Source organism: Littorina saxatilis, linkage group LG16, assembly GCF_037325665.1.
Source record: "Littorina saxatilis isolate snail1 linkage group LG16, US_GU_Lsax_2.0, whole genome shotgun sequence".
Lineage (NCBI taxonomy): Eukaryota > Metazoa > Mollusca > Gastropoda > Littorinimorpha > Littorinidae > Littorina > Littorina saxatilis.
In genome coordinates this window covers 14,289,328-14,312,780 of record NC_090260.1, presented here as the reverse complement: position 1 = coordinate 14,312,780, position 23,453 = coordinate 14,289,328, and the positions used below count along the sequence as shown (strand labels likewise).

The 23,453-nt window shown below is 41.3% G+C and overlaps 1 protein-coding gene across 2 annotated transcripts in view; it reads left to right on the top strand.

Moving 5' to 3' along the window:
* Window positions 1–23,453, top strand: part of LOC138950463 (uncharacterized) — a 189,350-nt gene that overhangs the window by 90,219 nt on the left and 75,678 nt on the right. Inside the window, exon 1 of one of the 2 annotated variants that reach the window (XM_070322195.1) lies at window positions 16,368–16,501. The exons of the other annotated variant lie outside the window; for it this stretch is intronic. Within the exon in view, the coding sequence (XP_070178296.1) occupies window positions 16,428–16,501 (74 nt within the window). The 5' untranslated portion in view covers window positions 16,368–16,427. Of the gene's footprint in view, window positions 1–16,367; window positions 16,502–23,453 lie in introns of those variants that run through there. 2 annotated transcript variants of the gene reach the window in all.

Below are 23,453 nucleotides of genomic sequence, written 5' to 3'. Positions count from 1 at the left end.
CCTTTAGACAAGGGGATATAATTTACAGAAGAAGTAAACATAACCATCTCTGCAAACACATCCACACACACACTCTCACTCTCTCTCCCTCTATCTCCCTGTCAAACACATCCACACACACACTCTCACTCTCTCTCCCTCTATCTCCCTGTCAAATACATCCACACACACACTCTCACTCTCTCTCCCTCTATCTCCCTGTCTTTCTCTGCCACACACACAAACACACACGCATTGAAGCGCGTCCGCACTCGCGCTCACACACGGATTTTTCCTCCCAGTTGCATAATCATCATACAATAATGCATTAAAACTCGTAAAAAAGTCTAAAAGCATCAAGCACATCATTAAAACTTAAAGCATTAAGAATGTTATGGGAACAGACCACCCATCTGTTGCTTACTTAATACTCTACAATGTACATTCCCTTTCTTCCATTTTGTTCTTCCTTATATCCAAAGCCATGCCAATAAAACATGCAAGTGATCTCATCACTCTCAAATCACTCGATGCCAGCAGTCGAAACACCGTGTTCATGTCGGGCTGAGGGGACGCACATTCTAAAAATGCAAACTTTTGTCTCAAACTCGCTTAACATTTACACTTGAAGAGGAAATTGACTTCATCTTCTGGTTCCTCTGTACACAATGGACATAAACAATGTTGTACTTGTTCATCAATTACAAACCACTGTTTATTGCTATATAAACCACATGTCCTCAGTCTGAATCTTGCAAAATTATCCCTTCTCCATCTATCCGTAATGCACAAATATTTCTCTGCTTGAAATGCACATTTGAAGGAATAAAACCACTTATACTTCACATTTTCTTCTATTTCAGAATGCCAATTCTGTTTATAACAACAAATAGGCCTGTCCTTAAATTGTCTCACTCACACACACACACACACACAAACACACACCCATACACACACACACACACACACACACACACACACACACACACACACACACACACACACACACACACACACACACAAGAAACAACAAAAAGAACATGCAGACGTTTCACGTTCGACATACATATTGCTTAGCCTGAACCACCGTACGCGGATAATCACTTCCTGGTACGAAGAGACAAGCCAGAGTCAAAACACGTCTTATAATAATCTGATACGCAATTGTTTCCCTGGCCCTGTGCAAACCTGTACACCTCTTGGCCCTAAAAACGGGTCGGTGGCAATGACAGTATATTTTAACTTAATTGTGGGAGAGATTGGGGGGGGGGGGTGATGCATTCAGTGTATGCACTAGTTAGGAGACTCCAGGAATGCAAAATACCGACGCGTACGTATAGACAGCATGGAAAGACACTTTGCCTTGTCGCCTCATGTCCGTATGTCCATACGTCCATCTGTCCGTCTGTCTGCCTGTCTGTCTGTCTGTCTGTCTGTCTATGTTTCTCTCTCTCTCTGTTTCACTTGCTCTCTCTCTCTCTCTCGTTCTCTATCTCTCTTCCTTTTTCTCTCTCTCTCTCTCTCTCTCTCTCTCTCTCTCTCTCTCTCTCTCTCTCTCTCTCTCTCTCTCTCTCTCTCTCTCTCCCTGTCTCTCTCTCTATTTAGTATATCACTCTCTCTCCCCTCTCTCTCTGTCTCTCTCTCTCTTTCTCTATTCCTCTCTCTCTCTCTCCCTTTCTATCTCTATTTAGTATATCACTCTCTCTCTCTCTCTCTCTCTCTCTCTCTCTCTCTCTCTCTCTCTCTCTCTCTCACACACACAAACACGCGTTCTCTCTCACCATTTTACACATGTTTTCCACTTTCTAATACAGAATCGTTTTATTCAACTTTCGTATGCTCAGTTCATAAACATCGTAACGTGTCGATGTGGGGAGTTTTCAAGAGTATTATATTTATCAAATATATTACCCGGAAGACACCACGAACGGATGTGGACCGCCGATGTCGACTTCCGGGTCAATAGACTACGAGTCACCGTGATGAAACGCCATCTTTCCGGTAGATCTCAAAGGTGTACACGTTTTCTCACGCCACAGAGCTAAATTTGCAGCGAAGGCATAATTGTTTGAAAATAATAGTGTCTGCATTTTAGATCGTGCACCATTGCCGGTCTTCACAGTCCAGTTATATTTGAAATCCCCGGAATTCGAAGAAATAATAAATTAAACAAATACAGATTCGATGTGGGGAAATCCAGTTGTGTGATCGTTGAAACAGGTTAACCTATCATGATCCGACGACTTATTTCTTTTTTTTTCTTTTTATATTTAGTCAAGTTTTGACTAAATATTTTAACATCGAGGGGGAATCGAAACGAGGGTCGTGGTGTATGTGCGTGTGTGTGTCTGTGTGTCTGTGTGTCTGTGTGTGTGTGTGTGTGTGTGTAGAGCGATTCAGACTAAACTACTGGACCGATCTTTATGAAATTTGACATGAGAGTTCCTGGGTATGAAATCCCCGAACGTTTTTTTCATTTTTTTGATAAATGTCTTTGATGACGTCATATCCGGCTTTTCGTGAAAGTTGAGGCGGCACTGTCACGCCCTCATTTTTCAACCAAATTGGTTGAAATTTTGGTCAAGTAATCTTCGACGAAGCCCGGGGTTCGGTATTGCATTTCAGCTTGGTGGCTTAAAAATTAATTAATGACTTTGGTCATTAAAAATCTGAAAATTGTAAAAAAAATTAAAAATTTATAAAACGATCCAAATTTACGTTTATCTTATTTTCCATCATTTGCTGATTCCAAAAACATATAAATATGTTATATTCGGATTAAAAACAAGCTCTGAAAATTAAATATATAAACATTATTATCAAATTTTTTTTTTCGAAATCAATTTAAAAACACTTTCATCTTATTCCCTGTCGGTTCCTGATTCCAAAAATATATAGATATGATATGTTTGGATTAAAAACACGCTCAGAAAGTTAAAACGAAGAGAGGTACAGAAAAGCGTGCTATGCAGCATAGCGTAACCACTTCCCCGCTCGCGCGCTCTTCTTGTCAATTTCACTGCCTATGCCGTGAGCGGTGGACCACGAGTATACGGTCTTGCTGCGTTGCATTGCGTTCAGTTTCATTCTGTGAGTTCGACAGCTACTTGACTAAATATTGTATTTTCGCCTTACGCGACTTGGGTTTTTTTGCATGCAGGCTGCTTCAACCCTGAGTTGTTTTGCCTTTGTTTCTTTTCTTTTTTTCTCTTTTCTTTTTTGTAAGGCCGACGACTTTTAGTTTCATCCCGAAGTTGCTGAGCTGTCAGGTGAATGATCTTGTCTGCATTTGGTGATTCCTGTAGTTGTGTATGTGTTAGCAAAGCTAGAACGCCAAATAACTTCATCTTCGTCGGAGAAGGCGTTTTGGTCCGCCGACGCTTCCAAAACTGGCAAACGAGCCATACATGTATGATGTAAAAGACTGGCTTCATCCATAAAATAAAGTATCGATGTCAGTGACATCATCGCTTTCCAGAAGAGATTCCATTGACGGACAAAGTGAGTGTAGATCCTCATGTTCACTGTTCAAAGTGAGTGTAGATCCTCATGTTCACTGTTCAAAGTGAGTGTAGATCCTCATGTTCACTGTTCAAAGTGAGTGTAGATCCTCGTGTTCACTGTTCAAAGTGAGTGTAGATCCTCATGTTCACTGTTCAAAGTGAGTGTAGATCCTCATGTTCACTGTTCAAAATGAGTGTAGATCCTCATGTTCACTGTTCAAAGTGAGTGTAGATCCTCATGTTCACTGTTCAAAATGAGTGTAGATCCTCATGTTCACTGTTCAAAGTGAGTGTAGATCCTCATGTTCACTGTTCAAAGTGAGTGTAGATCCTCATGTTCACTGTTCAAAGTGAGTGTAGATCCTCATGTTCACTGTTCAAAGTGAGTGTAGATCCTCATGTTCACTGTTCAAAGTGAGTGTAGATCCTCGTGTTCACTGTTCAAAGTGAGTGTAGATCCTCGTGTTCACTGTTCAAAGTGAGTGTAGATCCTCGTGTTCACTGTTCAAAGTGAGTGTAGATCCTCATGTTCACTGTTCAAAGTAAGTGTAGATCCTCATGTTCACTGTTCAAAATGAGTGTAGATCCTCATGTTCACTGTTCAAAGTGAGTGTAGATCCTCATGTTCACTGTTCAAAATGAGTGTAGATCCTCATGTTCACTGTTCAAAGTGAGTGGTAGATCCTCATGTTCACTGTTCAAAGTGAGTGTAGATCCTCATGTTCACTGTTCAAAATGAGTGTAGATCCTCATGTTCACTGTTCAAAGTGAGTGTAGATCCTCATGTTCACTGTTCAAAGTGAGTGTAGATCCTCATGTTCACTGTTCAAAATGAGTGTAGATCCTCATGTTCACTGTTCATGTTTTCCACATGAATGGTATGTATAAATGGCAATTCTCTCCTTTTTTAGGAAATTCAAAACAAAAATTCACACAAAACCTTGCACGATAGTCAATCTATAACAATCCTTGGCAAAAGAACAAGCATATACACATACAACCTAGGTATGCCTTCTTCCCGGACAGCTCTACTGTTTTGAATGGAACTGCAAACCATGGACATGCATACCACAACAAGATTTTATTTTCGTAATCTTTAATAATTCTAATTGCGTCTTGCCATTTTTTTGGTTAACAAAACTATATTGTAAATTAAAATTTTCGTTTTTCAAAAGTAATTTTCCCCAATGTAAAAAAACCAACAAAACTCGTAGATTGTTCAAACGAAATGTGTCGTTATGTTCTCTTGCAATAATATTATGACATAGTTGTATCATAGTTCAGTGACACGTTTATTGTAAACCTCCACCTTCACTAGACCCCCTCCCCCCGACCCCCCCCCCCCCCACCTCCTCGAAATCGCAAGATTTCTGCGAACTAACCTCTTTGCTTTGCAAGGACATTCCAAACTAAGAACTATGATTATTCAATTTAATGTCCCATTTATGTAACTAATTGTCTTCATGCGAATTTACTTGCTTCCATGTTTGTTAAACAATCAAACAAATAAACACACACACACACGCATACGCACCCACACACGCACACACACACACACACACACTCACGCACACACACACACACCCACACACACACACACCATCACACACACACACACACCCACACACACACACACTAACACACAAACACACACACATACACACACACACATATTATATACACCCACACACACACGCACACTCCCACACACACTCACACACCACGGTGCACACACACCCACACACACACACACAAACACTCGCACACACACACACACACACACACACACACACACACACACACACACACACACACGCATTAGTGACAGAACTGACATTTATAGTCATACAGCCCACGCCTTTGTGTAAATACCAAAGAAATTAACAAAAGGATGCAGTATGAATAATCGCCGTTTTTTTCAGAAAGTGAGCATGAATCAGCACATCCGAATCCTGTTTCGAATCAATTTGGACTCAGTAGCCTAGTGGATAAGACATCGGCCTTCTAATCGGAAGGTCGTGCGTAAAAATCCCTGCCGCGGCCGCCTTGTGGGTTAAGGGTGGAGATCTTTCCAATCTCCCAGGTCAAAACATGTGCAGACCTGCTAGCGTCTGATGCCTCTTCGTGTGTACACGCAAACACAAGACCAAGTGCGCACGGAAAAGATCGTGTAATCCATGTCAGAGTTCGGTGGGTTATAGAAACACGAAAATACCAAGCATGCATCCTCCGAAGGCGGCGTATGGCTGCCTATATGGTAGGGTAAAAACGGTCACACACGTAAAACCCCACTCGTGCAAAACCACGAGTGTACGTGGGAGTTTCAGCCCATGAACGCAGAAGAAGAAAAAGTTGAAGAAGAAGAAGCTCAATTTGAAACCAAAAACTCCCTTCTTACATACGGATGCGACGTATCAGTATTTCCGTCAAACCGGAATAGCATGATTAAGTGCACGCACAATTTTGAACTAATTGTGTAACAGATGACTTTTCAGTTTGACTTGCCAGCTGCCGTAGTTCAAGTGCATCATGTATTCCTTCTTGTCTCATTACGCATTTAGTGTTTATTCTCTTTCTTTGGCTGATTTCAACCATTTAAACTTCTCTTTTTTTAAATGTTATATGCGTGTCTGATCATGAGTGCGATGTGTCATAATCTCGCATTTTTCTTGACTCTTTAGAATAACAAAACAAGACGCGTGAAGCTATATATAAACATTTAATCAAACTAAAAGATCAACACCAAAAAACATTCATCGCCAAGGCTATATTTCGATAGTCTCGACTAACCACACCCGAAGACCGAGACGGGTCACGCTCATCTCTGCGGAGCGTGCGAACGTTGTACGAAATGTAATTACTTAACCTATTTTCTGTTATACTGAGCACATTCTTTGAGTACACATGACATATTTATATGTTTTTGGAATTCAGGAGAAGTTGAGGCATACGATGCAATCATTTTTCGAATTAAAAAATGTTGATACATTTACATTTTTGGAAAGAAGTATTCAATACCTGGTTAGAAAATTATGTCCAGTAAAGGTCAAATATACAATGTGTAAACATGTTGGGGGGAAGGAAAAACAAAAGAACCAAAAAACACACGATGCAATCATTTTTTTGTTTATGAAAATTCTTTTTTATTAACATTTTAACGAGCACATTAATCAACTAATTGTTGAACTGCCAAGCTGAAATTCAATCCTATAGTCCGGACTTTGTCGAAGATTGCTTGACCAAAATTTCAATTAGTTTGATCGAAAAATGAGGGCGTGACAGTGCTGCCTCAACTTTCACAAAAAGCCGAATATGACGTCATCAAAGGCATTTATCGAAAAAATGGAGAAAAACATCCCTGGGGATATCATACCCACGCACACACACACACACACACACACACACACACACACACACACACACACACACACACACACACTCTTACACTTACACCACCACCCTCGTTTTGATTCTCCGTCTATGTTAAAACATTTAGTCAAAACTTGACTAAATGTAAAAAACAGGAATTGTAGGCTATTGGAACGTTTAATCAGCGACAAAACAAAACATTACATTTAAAACACCAGTGTTTCTCGTCTTGAGGTAATATATAAAACAAAACGCTCGCGCTGGACCCGAGTACTCTTCAGACTGGCTCGCTCCCCCAGTATGAACGTTTTTGTCTTGTGCACGTTTAAGATCAAGTGATTGATCTGTGTGAAGTACAGGCATTCCCTTTGCTATATAAATACATTGCATGCGAGCCGAGAATGTGCGTGGTGACTGGCCTTTCTCTTTTATTTGATCACAGTGAAAATGCACACACACATTCACACACACACACACACTCTCTCTCCCTCACTCCCTCTCTCTCTCCCTCTCTTCTCTATCTCTCTCTTTCTTACACACACACACACACACACACACACACACACACACACACACACACACACACACACACACACACACACACACGAATACAGACTCATGCACGCGCACACACACACACACACACACACACACACACACACAAACACACACACACACACACACACACACACACACAAACAAACAGTAACACTAACACATGTGCACAAAATGAACACACACACACACACCGCGCGAGAGAAAAAGACGTCAAAGACTTTTGACCGTGACGTAATCTTTTTATGACGCTATATTTCTCGTCAATATATGTGTGACGAGTTCGGCTGTTCTATCAGACTGCCTGGCTGGCTGTGGCTCCGCGAATTCCTCCCACCGCCAAGTCGGTTTTTTGTGGTTTATTTCGCATTTAGGTCCCAGGTAACATTATGAAGTTTTAATACGATCAATCGGACCTATTATCAAGTTAGTGTATCAACTTTTGAACGAACTGCGCCCAGTAGTTTCCCAGCAATAAGCTGTTAAGTGGAGAAAGACAGACAGACAGACAGACAGACAGACAGACAGACACACAATTAAAGTCTGCTGAGCCCTTGTACTAGCGTACTCGGGGAAAATGTTCTTTGTCGTTGTTTTTGTAAAGCTTTTTTTTCTGGACATAACCTCCATGATGTTCAACACTTCTTTCAAACACGAAATGTTTACTCCACGAAAAATTTACTCCGGAGTAAAAATTTCGTACGAAATTCTTACTCCGAGTACACCTTTCGTACGAGAAAATAACTCCCCAAGGCACGAACTAATTACTCCCTCCACGAAATGTTTACTCCCCATTTTTGTTACTTCCAGTAAAAAATCTCGTACGCGAAAATGGGATGCGGGCGAAGGGATAATGCCAATATGTGATCTCGCGCAAACGAATGTCGTGCTACCCTCCCTCCACCCCTTCCACCACCAAGACTAACAGGGGACAAGGGAGTAAAAGTTTCGTACACCTGGCATGGGAAGATAAATTGCTCGTGTTAGGGTGGAGTAATTTATTCGTTATTTATTCGTCAGGGGAGTAACATTTTTGTACGAAATGTTTACTCGGAACTAATTAACTCGGGAGTAATTAATTTTCTCGTGTTACACCGGCAGTACTCAATCAAAACCTTTTGATCCAGAGATGCAGGACCACCAGAATGCCCCTTAGCCTTGTAAAGCCCCCAAAAGATATACCGTACTTTCGGGACTATAAGGCGCTTCGTTATATAAGGCGCAACCCCCACTTTTGAGGTAAAATTGAGAAAAAACCCATCAAATTAGGCGCTTACGGTCTATAAGCCGCACATCAAAGGAAGACTACAGAGTGAAAATATTTGTGCTCTGTGTGTGCGGCGAGATCAAAGGTAGGTCCATTGTGATAGCTGGGTGGCCTTGTTTATAGACACTGACCTTCTTCCCCGGGGTCAATGACCCAGTTTTAGCTATCTTATCTTATCAAAATATATTATTGTCCTATAGGCAAGTGTGTTTGGCCTTTTAAGGACATGATCTGGGTTATATGTCCAAAAAAAGAAAAAAAAAAGAAAAGAGTTTTAGCTATGAGAGGTTGTTCCCCTTTCATATTTGAGAGAGGAAACACTTCCTGCACCGAGGTCAGTGACCGAGTTTAACCTATGGGGCGGTCTGGTTGATGTCTTGAGAGGAAACTTGGCCAGGGTAAAACCTAGTAGCTAAACATGCATTATCACAAGTTGTTTGACTGGTACTCAGGCGGTCTCTTTGATGTCTGAAATAAAACTTGGCCAGGGATTTCTATTTTAACAACACATAGGGCGCTTCCGTTCAATAAGCCGCAGGGGTCAAGATTGAGAAAAAAAGTTGCGCCTTATAGTCCGTAAAATACGGTATGTGAATTTTTGAATTTGTATATGATAGGATTTATAAATTTACAAATGGTGTCAATATTTAAACGTTCGAATAACCTACAATTTTTGTTTTATGATTGTGAATTTGGGAACGTTGGCAGTCTACCTGTGTTTGGATTGCTTGACTCTTCAGGCAGTTCGTAAAAAGGACTGGAGATTTAATGAAATGTATTCATTAGGACGGGCGCAGTGGCGTGGTGGTAAGACGCCGGCCTCCTAATCGGGAGGTCGTGAGTTCGAATCCCGGTCGCTGCCACCTGGTGGGTTAAGAGTGGAGAATTTTTCGATCTCCCAGGTCAACTTATGTGCAGACCTCCAAGTGACTTAACCCCCTTCGTGTGTACACGCAAGCACAAGACCACGTGCGCACGGAAAAGAGCCTGTAATCCATGTCAGAGTTCGGTGGGTTATAGAAACACGAAAATACCCAGCCTGCCTCCCCCGAAATCGGCGTGTGCTGGCTGAATGGCTGGGTAAAACCAGTCATACACGTAAAAATCCACTCGTGCTAAAAACATGAGTGAACGTGGGAGTCTAAGCTCACGAACGAAGAAAAAGAAGAAGAAGAAGAAGAAGAAGAAGAAGAAGAAGAAGAAGAAGAAGAAGAAGAAGAAGAAGTATTCATGTTAATTTATTTTTAATATACTTTCTTATGTGATAACCAATGTGCTGTATTTTTCAGGACAAAGAACAAATGTTTATTTTGAATGTTTTATGTATGTTATTATTACGGACACAAACGCTCAGCAATGCAATTTCTCTTTTAGAGATTAATAAAGTTATTGTATTGTATTATATTGTATTGATAACGTGACCGCCGCTCATATTATGAGTTATTTCTAATATGCTGATAACAGACATATCGAGAAAAAAGATAGCAAGCATGAGCCTTTTAGGCGAATGATGATATCGTTTGTGAGACATGTCTGTTATCATTTGCTAACACTCAGCATATTAGAATTAACGGTTTTATTACCGTTTAATTCGACCAAAAGAAATTTTGAAGCGACCCCGCGAATTAGAGAGAACAGCCGCATTGGGAACTTGAGCGCTCCTACCTGATTATGCCTGTCAGTCAATGAATTCTCGTGACCTGGGTCAGCCAATCAGAGTAACACACCTGACGTGATGAATATTCACAGGTCAAATGCGTTTGACACACAATAATCTCACAAGATAAACCATGCAAGTTGAACATACGTTTCGGTTGCTTCGCTTATTCTCGTTGAACAGAGAGCGACAGATTTAGAACCGACTTCAGACGGATGGGAAATGACGTAAAGGTAAAGATACATTTGACGTAAAGCGAGTGACGCAATTTCACTTGATTTTTCCGAACTTAGATAATTTAGATTTCAAGTGAGCGGGTCGGCATTGCACATTTAGAGGATGGGCGGTACTTTGCTGTTCCGTAAAGCACCCACCGACAAAACTCGCTTTTCGGTATTTTTTTTAGATAAAGAGAGTATTATCTGACAGCATTTGAAGTGTCATTCTTTAGAATAAATCACGCTGATATTGTTGATTTAAATTTGTACTTTGTCTCTCTCTCTCTCTCTCTCTCTCTCTCTCTCTCTCTCTCTCTCTCTCTCTCTCTCTCTCTCTCCCTCTCTCTCTCTCTCTCTCTTTATCTCTCTCTCTCTCTCTCTCCCTCTCTCTCTCTCTCTCTCTCTCTCTCTCTCTCTCTCTCTCTCTCTCTCTCTTGAGAATTCAATTAAGTAATAACTACATTACTTAAGTGTAATAAAAGGCACGGGGGAGTAACGAGTCGGGGGAGTAGCGATACGGGGGAGTAACGAGCCGGGGGAGTAACGATACGGGGGAGTAACGAGATGCTCCCGTTGCAGTTCGTGTTACCTTATTCCCTCCATGTTGACTGGAATCTCCATTGCAATTAACACTTCACAGCTGATTGTCAATGCGGAAAACATGTTCACGCCATTCTTACACTTTCGCGTTGGGGCCGCTTAGTGTTCATTGTGAACGAGTTTAGATTGTGATTATTATATTAGCATACAAGGATGTGGTTACGTGTTCGCAGTCGGAAAAAACCTCTTAACCTTTTCCGTCACTTTGGCAAATCAGCAGAATGACTTTCTGCCTACACGATATACCACACCGACAAAACATTCACAACCTGGCTGTGCTTTTACGATTTATTTCCTTCTTTTAATATTTTGAAGTAACCGAAACAAACTTCGTTGTAGAAAAGTTGAATCTTTTTATTAACCCCATTATTAAAGGCTTACTAACTTACTCCCGTGTTTACAAAGTATAGTTTGCCCACAATCGATGTCAAACGCACCATAAGACCATATAATGACGATATGTCGTCATGCGCGGACCATGTACGTGCATTTCAGCTTGTTCTACCCTCTGAAAAAGTGAGGATGTCAACAACGACACGGAGTTCTCTCCCTTGCGTCAACAGCGCATGTATTGCCAAATCTATAAATAGGACGATCCAGATCAAAATGAAAATTAACATATCTCAACATTGAAGGGGTCCTAGACCACAATATTTTGCAGGGAACTTAATTTAGCATGTCTCCAGCTGTTGGTAAAGCAATTAGCGTGTATAGTCATCGAGTGCATATGGCTTTAACGTTGTCACGTCCTTACGAACTTTGTTTGGCTTTTGACATCAGAGATTTGGCTTGGCAAGTCAGGGTCAATAAGAAATGTCTTTGTGTGTTGTTTTTAATCAATAAAGTATGTCTTTAAACTTCAAAACATGTTTGAAACGTGTATGTTGCCAAATAAAATAAATCTTTCCCTGTGAATCGTGAAGAATGATTATTTTCAGGGGTGACAGACACCAACAAGAATGTTTGATTCGAAGAGGAAACCAAAATCGAGTGACGCGGTATCAAAACATGTGGACAATGTGTCGGCTTGAAACTAAAAGATTAACACTGTCTTCAGAACATTATACTAAAAGTGATAAAAAAAAACATTATTCGTGAAAAGTTCTGTTTTTACAGGTGGAAATAAAATGGCAAGTAAAAAAAATAACATTCTCGACAAATTTATGTTTGTACTAGACCGATGGAAACAAACGAAATATAATGATAAATCGAAAAATACAAAGCTGTTTTTACTTTCACTAGTTTGGCACTGAAGTTTGCACACATTTTCACAGACTATTGTGAATGTTATCAGCGCATACATTGATAATTTTTTTTTTTAAAAAGCTCCTTATTTTTGTTTTACCTGAACTCGACCTTGAAAACTGACAAAGGTCAAACGATCTTACGTGTCACAACATGACGTCATTACTTTCAACAGGGTGTTTAGTTTCAAAACTCACAGCAAGAAACTATGCGCTGTATTTTGTTTCACCAAGACTGTTAAAACCGTAGGTTGGCCGAAACATCGTAGTCAAGGTGCCACTGACATCTCGTCTCGGTAATACAAGCCCAATGTACTGGTCCACAGATACATTCTGCGAGTGAGTTTCTTGATGTGTGCGCTTGTTTTTTTTAATCCAAGCACAAGATATGTGCATATATTTTTGGAATCAGTAGATGATAAGGAAGATAATGTTTTCTTTTTTTTATTTGTATTGTGGTAGTGAAAATTCGATTTTAATCACCACTTTGATGACTAAACTTAATTGATTAATGTAGGGGAAGGGCTCCTAATATGGACCGGCTCCTAATATGGACCACCTCCTGTTCTGACAAACTAACGGCGCTAGAGCGCTCAAAACAATTCCATTGGCTGTATTCACCCTCTCTGAATAACTTGCACATGTCAAAACAGTTGCAGAAACACAAACCTCAAAACCGTTTGGCTTTTTCTCTCTTTTTCACTTTTGGCAGGGTTTACTCTAAATTTGCCGCCTAAAACTGACTCGTTTCTGCCCACAGCCAAAGCTTTTATCACACAAAAATTGCTATATATGACAGCTAAGACCGTATTTGTTACATTTTAGCAATGTTGACCCCGAGTTTCTACTGCACACAAAAAATAATAGCAAAATCTCAAAGTATGTGTGAGTCCCCTGATATGGACCACCTTCAACAAATCGAAGAAAATAAAAGCTAAAGGCTATTTTCATTAATTCTTTAAGAAGCTTGCTGAAAATAACCTATAACTAACCCTGAAGATTTCAAAAAAAATATAACAAATAGTCTTTTTTTTCGTGGAAGATGATAATTTCACTTATTTTCACTCTGTTTTTGATAAGCTTCTTTAGTTTCCTGGTGTGCTTCAGATAATGCTCTCATAAACCCGAAACAGATAAATCTCAAGCATATTTTAATTAGTCTGACTTGCACATTAAGTTGTATCATGTTGTTTTGAAGTATAGCTGTCGAAACTGACCAATGGCAGAAGATATCATCACACAGTCAGTCAATGTTAGATATATTGCTAATTCTCTGGACATTTTGTATTTTCTGTAAAGAAATTACAAAAGTATTTGTCTCAGTTTTGGCTGTTCCATATTCCTCCCTCTGATTATTATTTCTTTTTGTTCACTCTTTTCTTGTACTTTTCAGTATTTTAAAATGTCTTTCCTTTCAAACAGTCTTTAGTCACTTGCTCAACTAAATTCTGGGATCATTACATTTTCATATATATTTGTTTGTTTTTAAATTTAGGTGTTTTTGTTTTTGAAGTGGGGAAGCAATAAAGAGGTCGTCGATATCAAAACTGATATCGACGGAAATGTCGTCGATATCACTTTTGCACTTAGCTCAGTTTTGCCCAATTGACCAATAGAAATCCACGTAACATATGAAATAGCAATATTGGTCCATATTAGGCACCTAGGCTCCTCATCTGGACCATTTGTGATTTTTTCTGTATTTAATTTTTGCTGAATGTCTGTCAAAGCTATATCACTCTCATTAGGCCTAACGGTTAACCTACGAGAGAAGGAATACCAAACACAAAATGAAACTTCTTCGCAAGAAAACAAGCTAGTTATCAGCATGAAGCAAAAGGTGGTCCATATTAGGAGCCCTTCCCCTATGTTCAAGCTTCCGACCTGAAATGCAATCCCATAGTCCGGACTTTCTTACTAGCTTGTATGTGCGTGCGTGCGTGGAATCATGATTGTGTCTGTGTATGATTGTGTCTGGGGGGGCCCGGGTAGCTCAGGTGGTAGAGCACTGGACTTGTGATCGAGAGGTCGCTGGTTCGAATCCGGGCCGGGACGGACACGGGTCAACTTTATGTGCAGACCCAGAGACGGTATCCATCTCCCACCCCCGTGTCACCACAATGGCACGTTAAAGATATTGGTCATTCTGCCATAAGTGCAGGTGGCTGAATACACCTAAACACGCAGACACCTGGGTAGCGCGACTCCGTTGCTGCTAGCTTTCCACTGGGAGGAAGCGACCCGAATTTCCCAGCGATGGGACAATAAAGTAATGAACAAGTCGCGTAAGGCGAAAATACAATATTTAGTCAAGTAGCTGTCGAACTCACAGAATGAAACTGAACGCAATGCCATTTTTCAGCAAGACCGTATACTCGTAGCATCGTCAGTCCACCGCTCATGGCAAAGGCAGTGAAATTGTCAAGAAGAGCGGGGTAGTAGTTGCGCTAAGAAGGATAGCACGCTTTTCTGTACCTCTCTTTGTTTTAACTTTCTGAGCGTGTTTTTAATCCAAACATATCATATATATATATGTTTTTGGAATCAGGAACCGACAAGGAATAAGATGAAAGTGTTTTTAAATTGATTTCGACAATTTAATTTTGATAATAATTTTTATATATTTAATTTTCAGAGCTTGTTTTTAATCCGAATATAACATATTTATATGTTTTTGGAATCAGCAAATGATGGAGAATAAGATAAATGTACATTTGGATCGTTTTATAATTTTCTATTATTTTTTACAATTTTCAGATTTTTAATGACCAAAGTCATTAATTAATTTTTAAGCCACCAAGCTGAAATGCAATACCGAACCCCGGGCTTCGTCGAAGATTACTTGACCAAAATTTCAACCAATTTGGTTGAAAAATGAGGGCGTGACAGTGCCGCCTCAACTTTCACGAAAAGCCGGATATGACGTCATCAAAGACATTTATCAAAAAAATGAAAAAAACGTTCGGGGATTTCATACCCAGGAACTCTCATGTCAAATTTCATAAAGATCGGTCCAGTAGTTTAGTCTGAATCGCTCTACACACACACACACACACACACAGACACACACACACACACACACACACGCACATACACCACGACCCTCGTTTCGATTCCCCCTCGATGTTAAAATATTTAGTCAAAACTTGACTAAATATAAAAATGAGAAAATGAATGAGTATGTGCTTACATACGTGCAAGTTTGAATGTCAGTCTGTGAATGCCTGAGTGTGCGCCTGTGTTTGCGCAAGCTTGTTTGTGTAAGTGCACAATCCTGTCTAAAACATTTTTTTTTTAAAGGCATGCAGGAATAAGTGTCTGTTCGCGTTCAAAGAACATCTCACGCACCCAGCCACCCGTCCGCCAACATAGCAGAGACTTGGAGATGCCAGGCCTGTGTGTGTGTGTGTGTGTGTGTGTGTGTGTGTGTGTGTGTGTGTGTGTGTGTGTGTGTGTGTGTGTGTTTGCTGTGCATGCGTACGTGCAATTATGTGTATGTGCATGGATATGCGCGACTGAGCGTGCGTGCATGCGTGCACGTTAGTCTGCCTGTCTGTGTAGCCTGGCGACCATTTAGAAAATCTTCTCGCGTCTAGCGGTGTCACGCGGTGCGCTGAAACAGAGAGTCTGCTATCTCTTCCTCCCCTCTCCCAACCCAGCTTCGAAATGGGCCATAGGCTATGTGAGGCCTGCGTGTTAGTCTGCCAGCGCCTCTAGCTTGTTTTTGAGAGTGCACATCCAAACGCATGCAGGAATATGTGTTTGTTCGCGTTCAAAGAACACTTCACGCACTTATCCCCCCGTCCGCCAGAGACTTGAATTTGCCAGGCCTGTCCTTGAAACACACGGTCGGTTTGCAGAGCTCTTCCAAAGGTATCTCCAAGTTTAGCACGCTCCGCCTACCAAATCTTACTGTGGTGCAACTGTAATTTACTTCCTCGATTCCCCTGCTTTATATAGCGAGAGCCCCGGGACGAAATTGACCAGACATTGTCGGCGAGAGGAGGGTGACAGAGTGTTGACATATCGTACATCATGAAGTGTGTTTGTTTGCTGCTTCTGGTGGTTCCTCTGGGCATTGTGTTTGTCAGCGTGGAGGCTTGGAGTGGGTGAGTGTGGAGGGATTTGTTGGTTGTTGTAGTTGGTCGTTTTATTTCGATTTGTTTTTACATCTACTTGTTCGTTTTTATATTTAGTCAAGTTTTGACTAAATATTTTAACATCGAGGGGGAATCGAAACGAGGGTCGTGGTGTATGTGTGTGTGTATGTGTGTGTGTGTGTGTGTGTGTGTGTGTGTGTGTGTGCGTGCGTGCGTGTAGAGCGATTCAGACCAAACTACTGGACCGATCTTTATGAAATTTGACATGAGAGTTTCTGGGATTGATATCCCCATACGTTTTTTTCATTTTTTTGATAAATGTCTTTGATGACGTCATATCCGGCTTTTCGTGAAAGTTGAGGCGGCACTGTCACGCCCTCATTTTTCAACCAAATTGATTGAAATTTTGGTCAAGTAATCTTCGACGAAGCCCGGACTTCGGTATTGCATTTCAGCTTGGTGGCTTAAAAATTAATTAATGACTTTGGTCATTAAAAATCTGAAAAATGTAAAAAAAATATTTCTTTTATAAAACGATCCAAATTTACGTTTATCTTATTCTCCATCATTTGCTGATTCCAAAAACATATAAATATTTTATATTCGGATTAAAAACAAGCTCTGAAAATTAAATATATAAAAATTATTATCAAAATTAAATTGTCGAAATCAATTTAAAAACACTTTCATCTTATTCCTTGTCGGTTCCTGATTCCAAAAACATATAGATATGATATGTTTGGATTAAAAACACGCTCAGAAAGTTAAAACGAAGAGAGGTACAGAAAAGCGTGCTATCCTTCTTAGCGCAACTACTACCCCGCTCTTCTTGTCAATTTCACTGCCTTTGCCATGAGCGGTGGACTGACGATGCAACGAGTATACGGTCTTGCTGCGTTGCATTGCGTTCAGTTTCATTCTGTGAGTTCGACAGCTACTTGACTAAATATTGTATTTTCGCCTTACGCGACTTGTTGTCTTTGGTTTCGTTCATAGCTTTCACAAATGATGTTGTACTGCACAGGCATTGTACACGATGCTGTTGTTGTTGTTGTTGTTGCTGTTTTTGTTGTTGTTGTTGTTGTTACTGTCGTTTTCGTTGTTGGTGGTGTTACTTTTGTTGTTGTTGTTGTTGTTGTTGTTGTTGTTGTTGTTGTTGTTGGTGGTGGTGGTGTTAATTTTGTTGCTGTTGTTGTTGTTGTTACTGTCGTTTTCGTTGTTGGTGGTGTTACTTTTGTTGTTGTTGTTGTTGTTGTTGTTGTTGTTGTTGTTGTTGCTGTTGTTCTTCTTTTTCTTCTTCTTCTTCTTCTTCTTCTTCTTCTTCTAAGTAACGGCCTCGGACAGTCATATCGGTTAAAGAGAAGTAAAACCAAGGAGCTTACTTTCTGAGAAACAGGATGATTCATGCACACATACTTCTAAGAAAATCGGCAGATTTGAAATAGATGATGAGCCAAATCGTTTACACTGGAAGGAGTGTGTCATGAAAGTAGACAAGTCTTCCAACAACACCGTCCTGATCAGCTAGGTGTCTACTCATCGAGTGCGTGTCTTAATACCAACTCACACAAGTCACGTGATAGGCCCTACCACGGATCACTTTTTATTCCCCGCGAGAAACAGCGAATGTTGAGTGTATCTAAATGTATGCCTCAGAATGATTCATAACTGCACTATTTTGCAATTTTGAATTTTGTTTTGTAAACTGCTTGCTTGCACTGTTTCGTGTATTGAATAAGCCACAACAGTGTCCTTACAATTTATGTTGTCCTGTTTTCGTTTGTGTTTTTGTTTTGTTTTTAATTTGTTTGATACGATATTAGTATGATTCACTCCTTCCTTGCTTCCACCACCGCCCCCCCCCCTTCCTCTCCGCCTCCCCCCCCAAAAAAAAAAAAAAAACCCCACCTGTCACTCGCGCAATAATACTAAAACATCCCTTCTTTCACTCAACCCAACTCAGGATTTTCAAAATTCACTTCTTCTCCGTTTTTCTCTCACCCTCTTCCTCTCCGCCTCGTACCGTACCCCGCTTGCTGTACATGTCATCAACATTTGGGCTCTTTTTCTTTCTCCCATCTACCACCCCCCCTCTCCGCCGCGTCCACACGATTTTCACTCGTTTGCTTTATCATCAACATTTTAGTTTTATTTCGTGCTTTCACAACGCCTACCATCACCCTCAGCCCCCTCCACCCACGAACAGCAATCAACTAATCAGGTAAATGTATAGGAAGGGACGCAATCCGCTCTTTTGTAAAAGGAGGAAGTTATGTATAATCGTTGCCAATTTTGTCAACGCTTTTTTAGCCGGCCATATACAAATTAAATTCGTTCAAATTGTTGTGTGAGTGTTCATTACCTCATAGTCAGGTCATCGCCTACGTTTAATTGCCAACCGCATGCATACAAATAGCAAAATGTTGATCACCAAAGATTTCCGTCGCTGCTCGATTTAAATCATGCGTTCAGCCTTAGATTCCTTTCATTGTCGGGTCTCACAAGGAAACCTCCGTGATCTAATGGATATTACGTGGCGCTTGCGGTCTGGCGTGCGGTCACGGTTTCCCACCGTGGGTGTTACTATTGTCATTTCTATACTTTTGTTCTTTGCTTTTCTTTTAAAAATAATTTATTTGCGCGAGTATCAGTTCGCCGGTTTTAATATTGGTTGTACTTAAAAAGAAAATGTGTTTAGTCTTCATCTTCATGTGAATGGGAATAGGTATAAGGTTGGATTTTTTCCCCATTTTACGTACATTACCTGGTACAAAACAAGTCTTCCAACAGCACCAAACTAGTCAGCTAGACGCCCACTCAAGCAGTGCGTGTCTTAAATAGTACTTAATCAATCACCACAACTACGTCATGTGATGCAAGAACCACTTTTCATCCCCCGCGAGAAACATGCAATTATATTATATCAGGTTTTTTTTAATGTATGCCTCAGAATGTTTGATAACTGCACTGTTTTTGTGTGTGGGTTTTTTGTTTTGTGTATATGTCGTGCCGAGTTCACGGAATTGCCGAATTCGCGGAATCGACAACATTTTTGCCCATTTTGCGTAATCGGCAAAACGCTGCCCATTACGCGAAATCGGCAGCAATTTGCCGAAAATGCGGAAAGGCTTCACAAATTTGCCCATTTCGCAAAAGCGACAGCCAGTCTGTTACTTTTTGTGTCACCAGAACATTGCATTAATATTGCTTTACAACCCTATTATGGTATTTATGGTCTGCGTTGGTCTGTGTCGAGTATAACTCCGAAATTGCACGAATACTATACTTTTTGCCATACAATGCCATAACTTGTCGATTAGTGCGACATTTATCCATTCTAGAATCTAGCTGTCTAAGGGAGATGATATCCATTGCATCTGAGAACTTTAAAACCAAAAAGTGGCTGCCGATTTCGTAAAAATGGGCAAGTTTTAGATGCGTTAACGCATTTTCGGCAAAACGCTGTCGATTTCACGTAATGGACAGCGTTATACTGATTACGCGAAATGGGCAAAAATGTTGCCGATTTCGCGAATTCGGCAATTCCGTGAATTCGGCACGACATATATAAGCTGTCTTGCGCTGTTTCGTGTATTGAATAGGCCAGTTTCCTTACAATTTATGTTGTCCTGTTTTTATGTGTGCGTGTCTGTTTGTTTGTTAGTTTGTTTGTTTGTTTTAACATGGTTGTATAAGAGATGAGTATAACCTTCCAGGTCCTTCACTACTTCCTTCCCACCACCTCCCCCTCCCCCTTCCTCTTTACCCACCCCTCTGCCCCGCTTTTATTAGTCTTTTTTGGCCTTTTCCCCAACATACATCTGTTCGTCTTCTTTGTCTGACCCCACTTCCACCCCTACCCCCGCCACACACACACACACACACACACACACACACACACACACACACACACACAGACGCACACACACACACACACACACAGACGCACACACACACACAACACACACACACACACACACAAACACACACATACACACACACACATACATACACACACACACACACACATACAACTTCAGTATCTTGCTTGCCTTTTTTCCAAAGATGAACTGCTTGTTCATCTACTCACATTCCTCCCATAACCTGTCCCTCGCACCGAGCACACACCATGCCCTGCAACAAGGAAGTAGAATCGAGAGTTATAACAATATCCATAAACTCATGAAGACAGCCACTAGTGTATATTTATAACTCGGCATACACGGCAGCTTTATTTACGCAGAAGGATTTGATTACGATTACGTTAGCTGTTGGGTTTTACCGACGTACCACTTTTTCCTTTAGTTCCCTTTTTTGGGGATGGTGTGGGGGTGGAGGGTGGTGAGGGGTTGGGATGGGGGGTGGGGTGGGGTGGGGGGGGAGTGGGGTGGTGAGGGATGGTGATGGGTTGGGGGGGGTGGGGGGCGCCTTGCTCAGTGTGTGTCTTTCTGTCAACGCCTTTTCTTTAAAGGAAAAGTCCTTGCCGTGAACACGATTTGACCAACCATCTCTGCTCTTGCCAGGCTTTTGCATGGATTAAAGCCAGCCCTATAATTGAACACATACTGAAAAACAACTGTTTGTCTCATGAGTGTGTACAGTATTTTTGTTTTTGATTTTGATTTTTTTTTTTAGCTGTTGTTGTATTTTGTTGTTGTTGTTGTTGTTGTTTGCTTGTTTTGTGTTTGTTTGTGTGTTTGTTTGTTTGTTTGTTTGTTTGTTTGTTTGTTTTTGATTGACGGATAGCTTTCTGAAAAGTAAACTAGCTCTCAGGAAAGTGATTCATACAACAAGTCTCAACAAAAGGCAATCTTGTTGTTGATTGCTGGTAGAAATCGAAGTGGAGGGATATGATCTTAGCCCGTGTAAATACCCGGGACAGATCTGGGGTAGTGGGTAAAACTCTGGTCAGTCACTGGACGGATTGTTCCCAGTGGTAGTAATTCCCGTCCGGCGAAACAAAGCGTCAGTTCTCTTTTACCAAACAATGGTGTGTGTGTGTGTGTGTGTGTGTGTGTGTGTGTGTGTACGTTCCTATCCATCAAACCGGGTTCACGGCTAGTTAACACTCAGTAAAAACTGGGTTCTTTTGAAAACTGGGTTCCTCAATCAGGGACCCACTTTTTTTAAGCATGACAAAGAGTGAAAATAAAAAAAAATAAAAAAAATAAAAACGTCTTTTTTGACGGAAAGAATGTCATAACCATGTTCAAAATGACATTCTTTCCGTAAAAAAAAAAATAAAAAAATAAAAACTTTTTTTTTTGACGGAAAGAATGTCATAACCATGTTCAAAATGACATTCTTTCCGTCCCCTATAGGCGACGAAATAGGTCAAATTTTGTGCCTTTTTTAGTGTAAAATTCGTCGATCCCGGAGCGAGTACTGCACCCAGTGCCGTTGTAGTGCAAGTGCACTACAAAGGCACTGCGCCCAGTGCCGTTGTAGTGCAAGTGCACTACAAACGCACTATCCGTTGTGTGATGTGAGGAACCCAGTTTGGCGGAAAGGAACGTATGTGTGTGCGTGCGTACGTGCGTGCGTGTGTGTGTGTGTGTGTTTTATATCGAACTTTTTTTTTAAAAGGTTCTGTGAGTTCCGTGCTTAGATTTGTTGAGGTTCCCATCTCCCCCCTTTCCCCGTCGCGATATAACCTTGAATGGTTGAAAACGACGTTAAACACCAAATAAAGAAAGACAGATTTGTTGCGGTACGTTAATGAAGGTAAAGTAAAAGTAAGGTAAGAACAAGCTTATCAGTATTCCATTTGCGTTTCCCTCATAGACATGCTGGTTGCTTTCCCCAACGGAAGCAATCTTGCACACAGCACGACGCAACCAACTGCTTTATACTTTTGTTTATGCGAGTGGCTCGGTTCCAAAGCCCTGCCATTTTCGTTGTAACACCACCCGCCCCCCCCCCACCCCTAAACACACACCCTGGGAAAGCGAGCTTGCACCGAGCACGGTGCTACCCGTTTCTTTCTACATTGTATTTCAAGAATGCGTGTTGTTTAAGGGCCGACCAGACTTGGACGCCGTTTTACGGTATATGCGCCGCAGGCCGTTTTGTGCGTCGCGCGGGAATTGCCGAGTGGCCACACATCGACGATTTTTTTCACAACGCGGTATCAGTGGAGCGGGTCACCTGACAAGAAGGTTCAGTTGCATTCGACTGCCACGCCGCGAGCGGCTGACGTCATCGCTCTGGTTTGCTCTGATTGGTCAAATTTCCGTCGTTCTATGTCTGTGTCATAGACATTAGAACACGCGCTATTCTTCTGCAAATAACGCTCCGCGATCATAGCACGCTGCGGCGCGCCCAACGGGGCCGTTTTGAGCATAAGTCAAATGTGGACAGGGTCGGCCGGGAGTGTCTGGACAGGCCTTTAAAAACAAAACCTGCGAATTTCGCTGTAACACCACCGCCACCGCCCCCCTCCCTCCCCTCCCACCTATCCCATAACGTGTAGATGTGGCGTGTTGGTTTTGCCACGGTAACTACTCTTTCCATCGACATGTGTTGGTCAGTGCTGGCAACGCTATCACACACAACCTGTGACGCGAAATGTAGATACAGTGGAACCATCATTGCAAACCCCCCCCCCCTCCTCCCCCTAACCCCCCCCCCCCCCCGGTTCTCAATCCCATTCTAAGATGTTGTGTTCTGACGTTCTGACATAACCTCTGTTCATGTATCTCCGTTTTAGAACTCACTCCTGTTCAACTCCTGATCATTCCTCATACTTTAGGAGGTGTTAACCGCCTTACACTGGTGCAATTGTGTTACGCATGTTACATAGCCACTGGTGAACAGAGAAAAATAAAGACAAACGGTCATAAATATAGATTTTTGCATCCATGGGAGGTAATCGGAACCGACCAAACAGACTGAGCCAGTAGCGCGACATATGTCGTGATAACCAGGTGACAGTATACATAAAGTAGCGCGACATATGTCG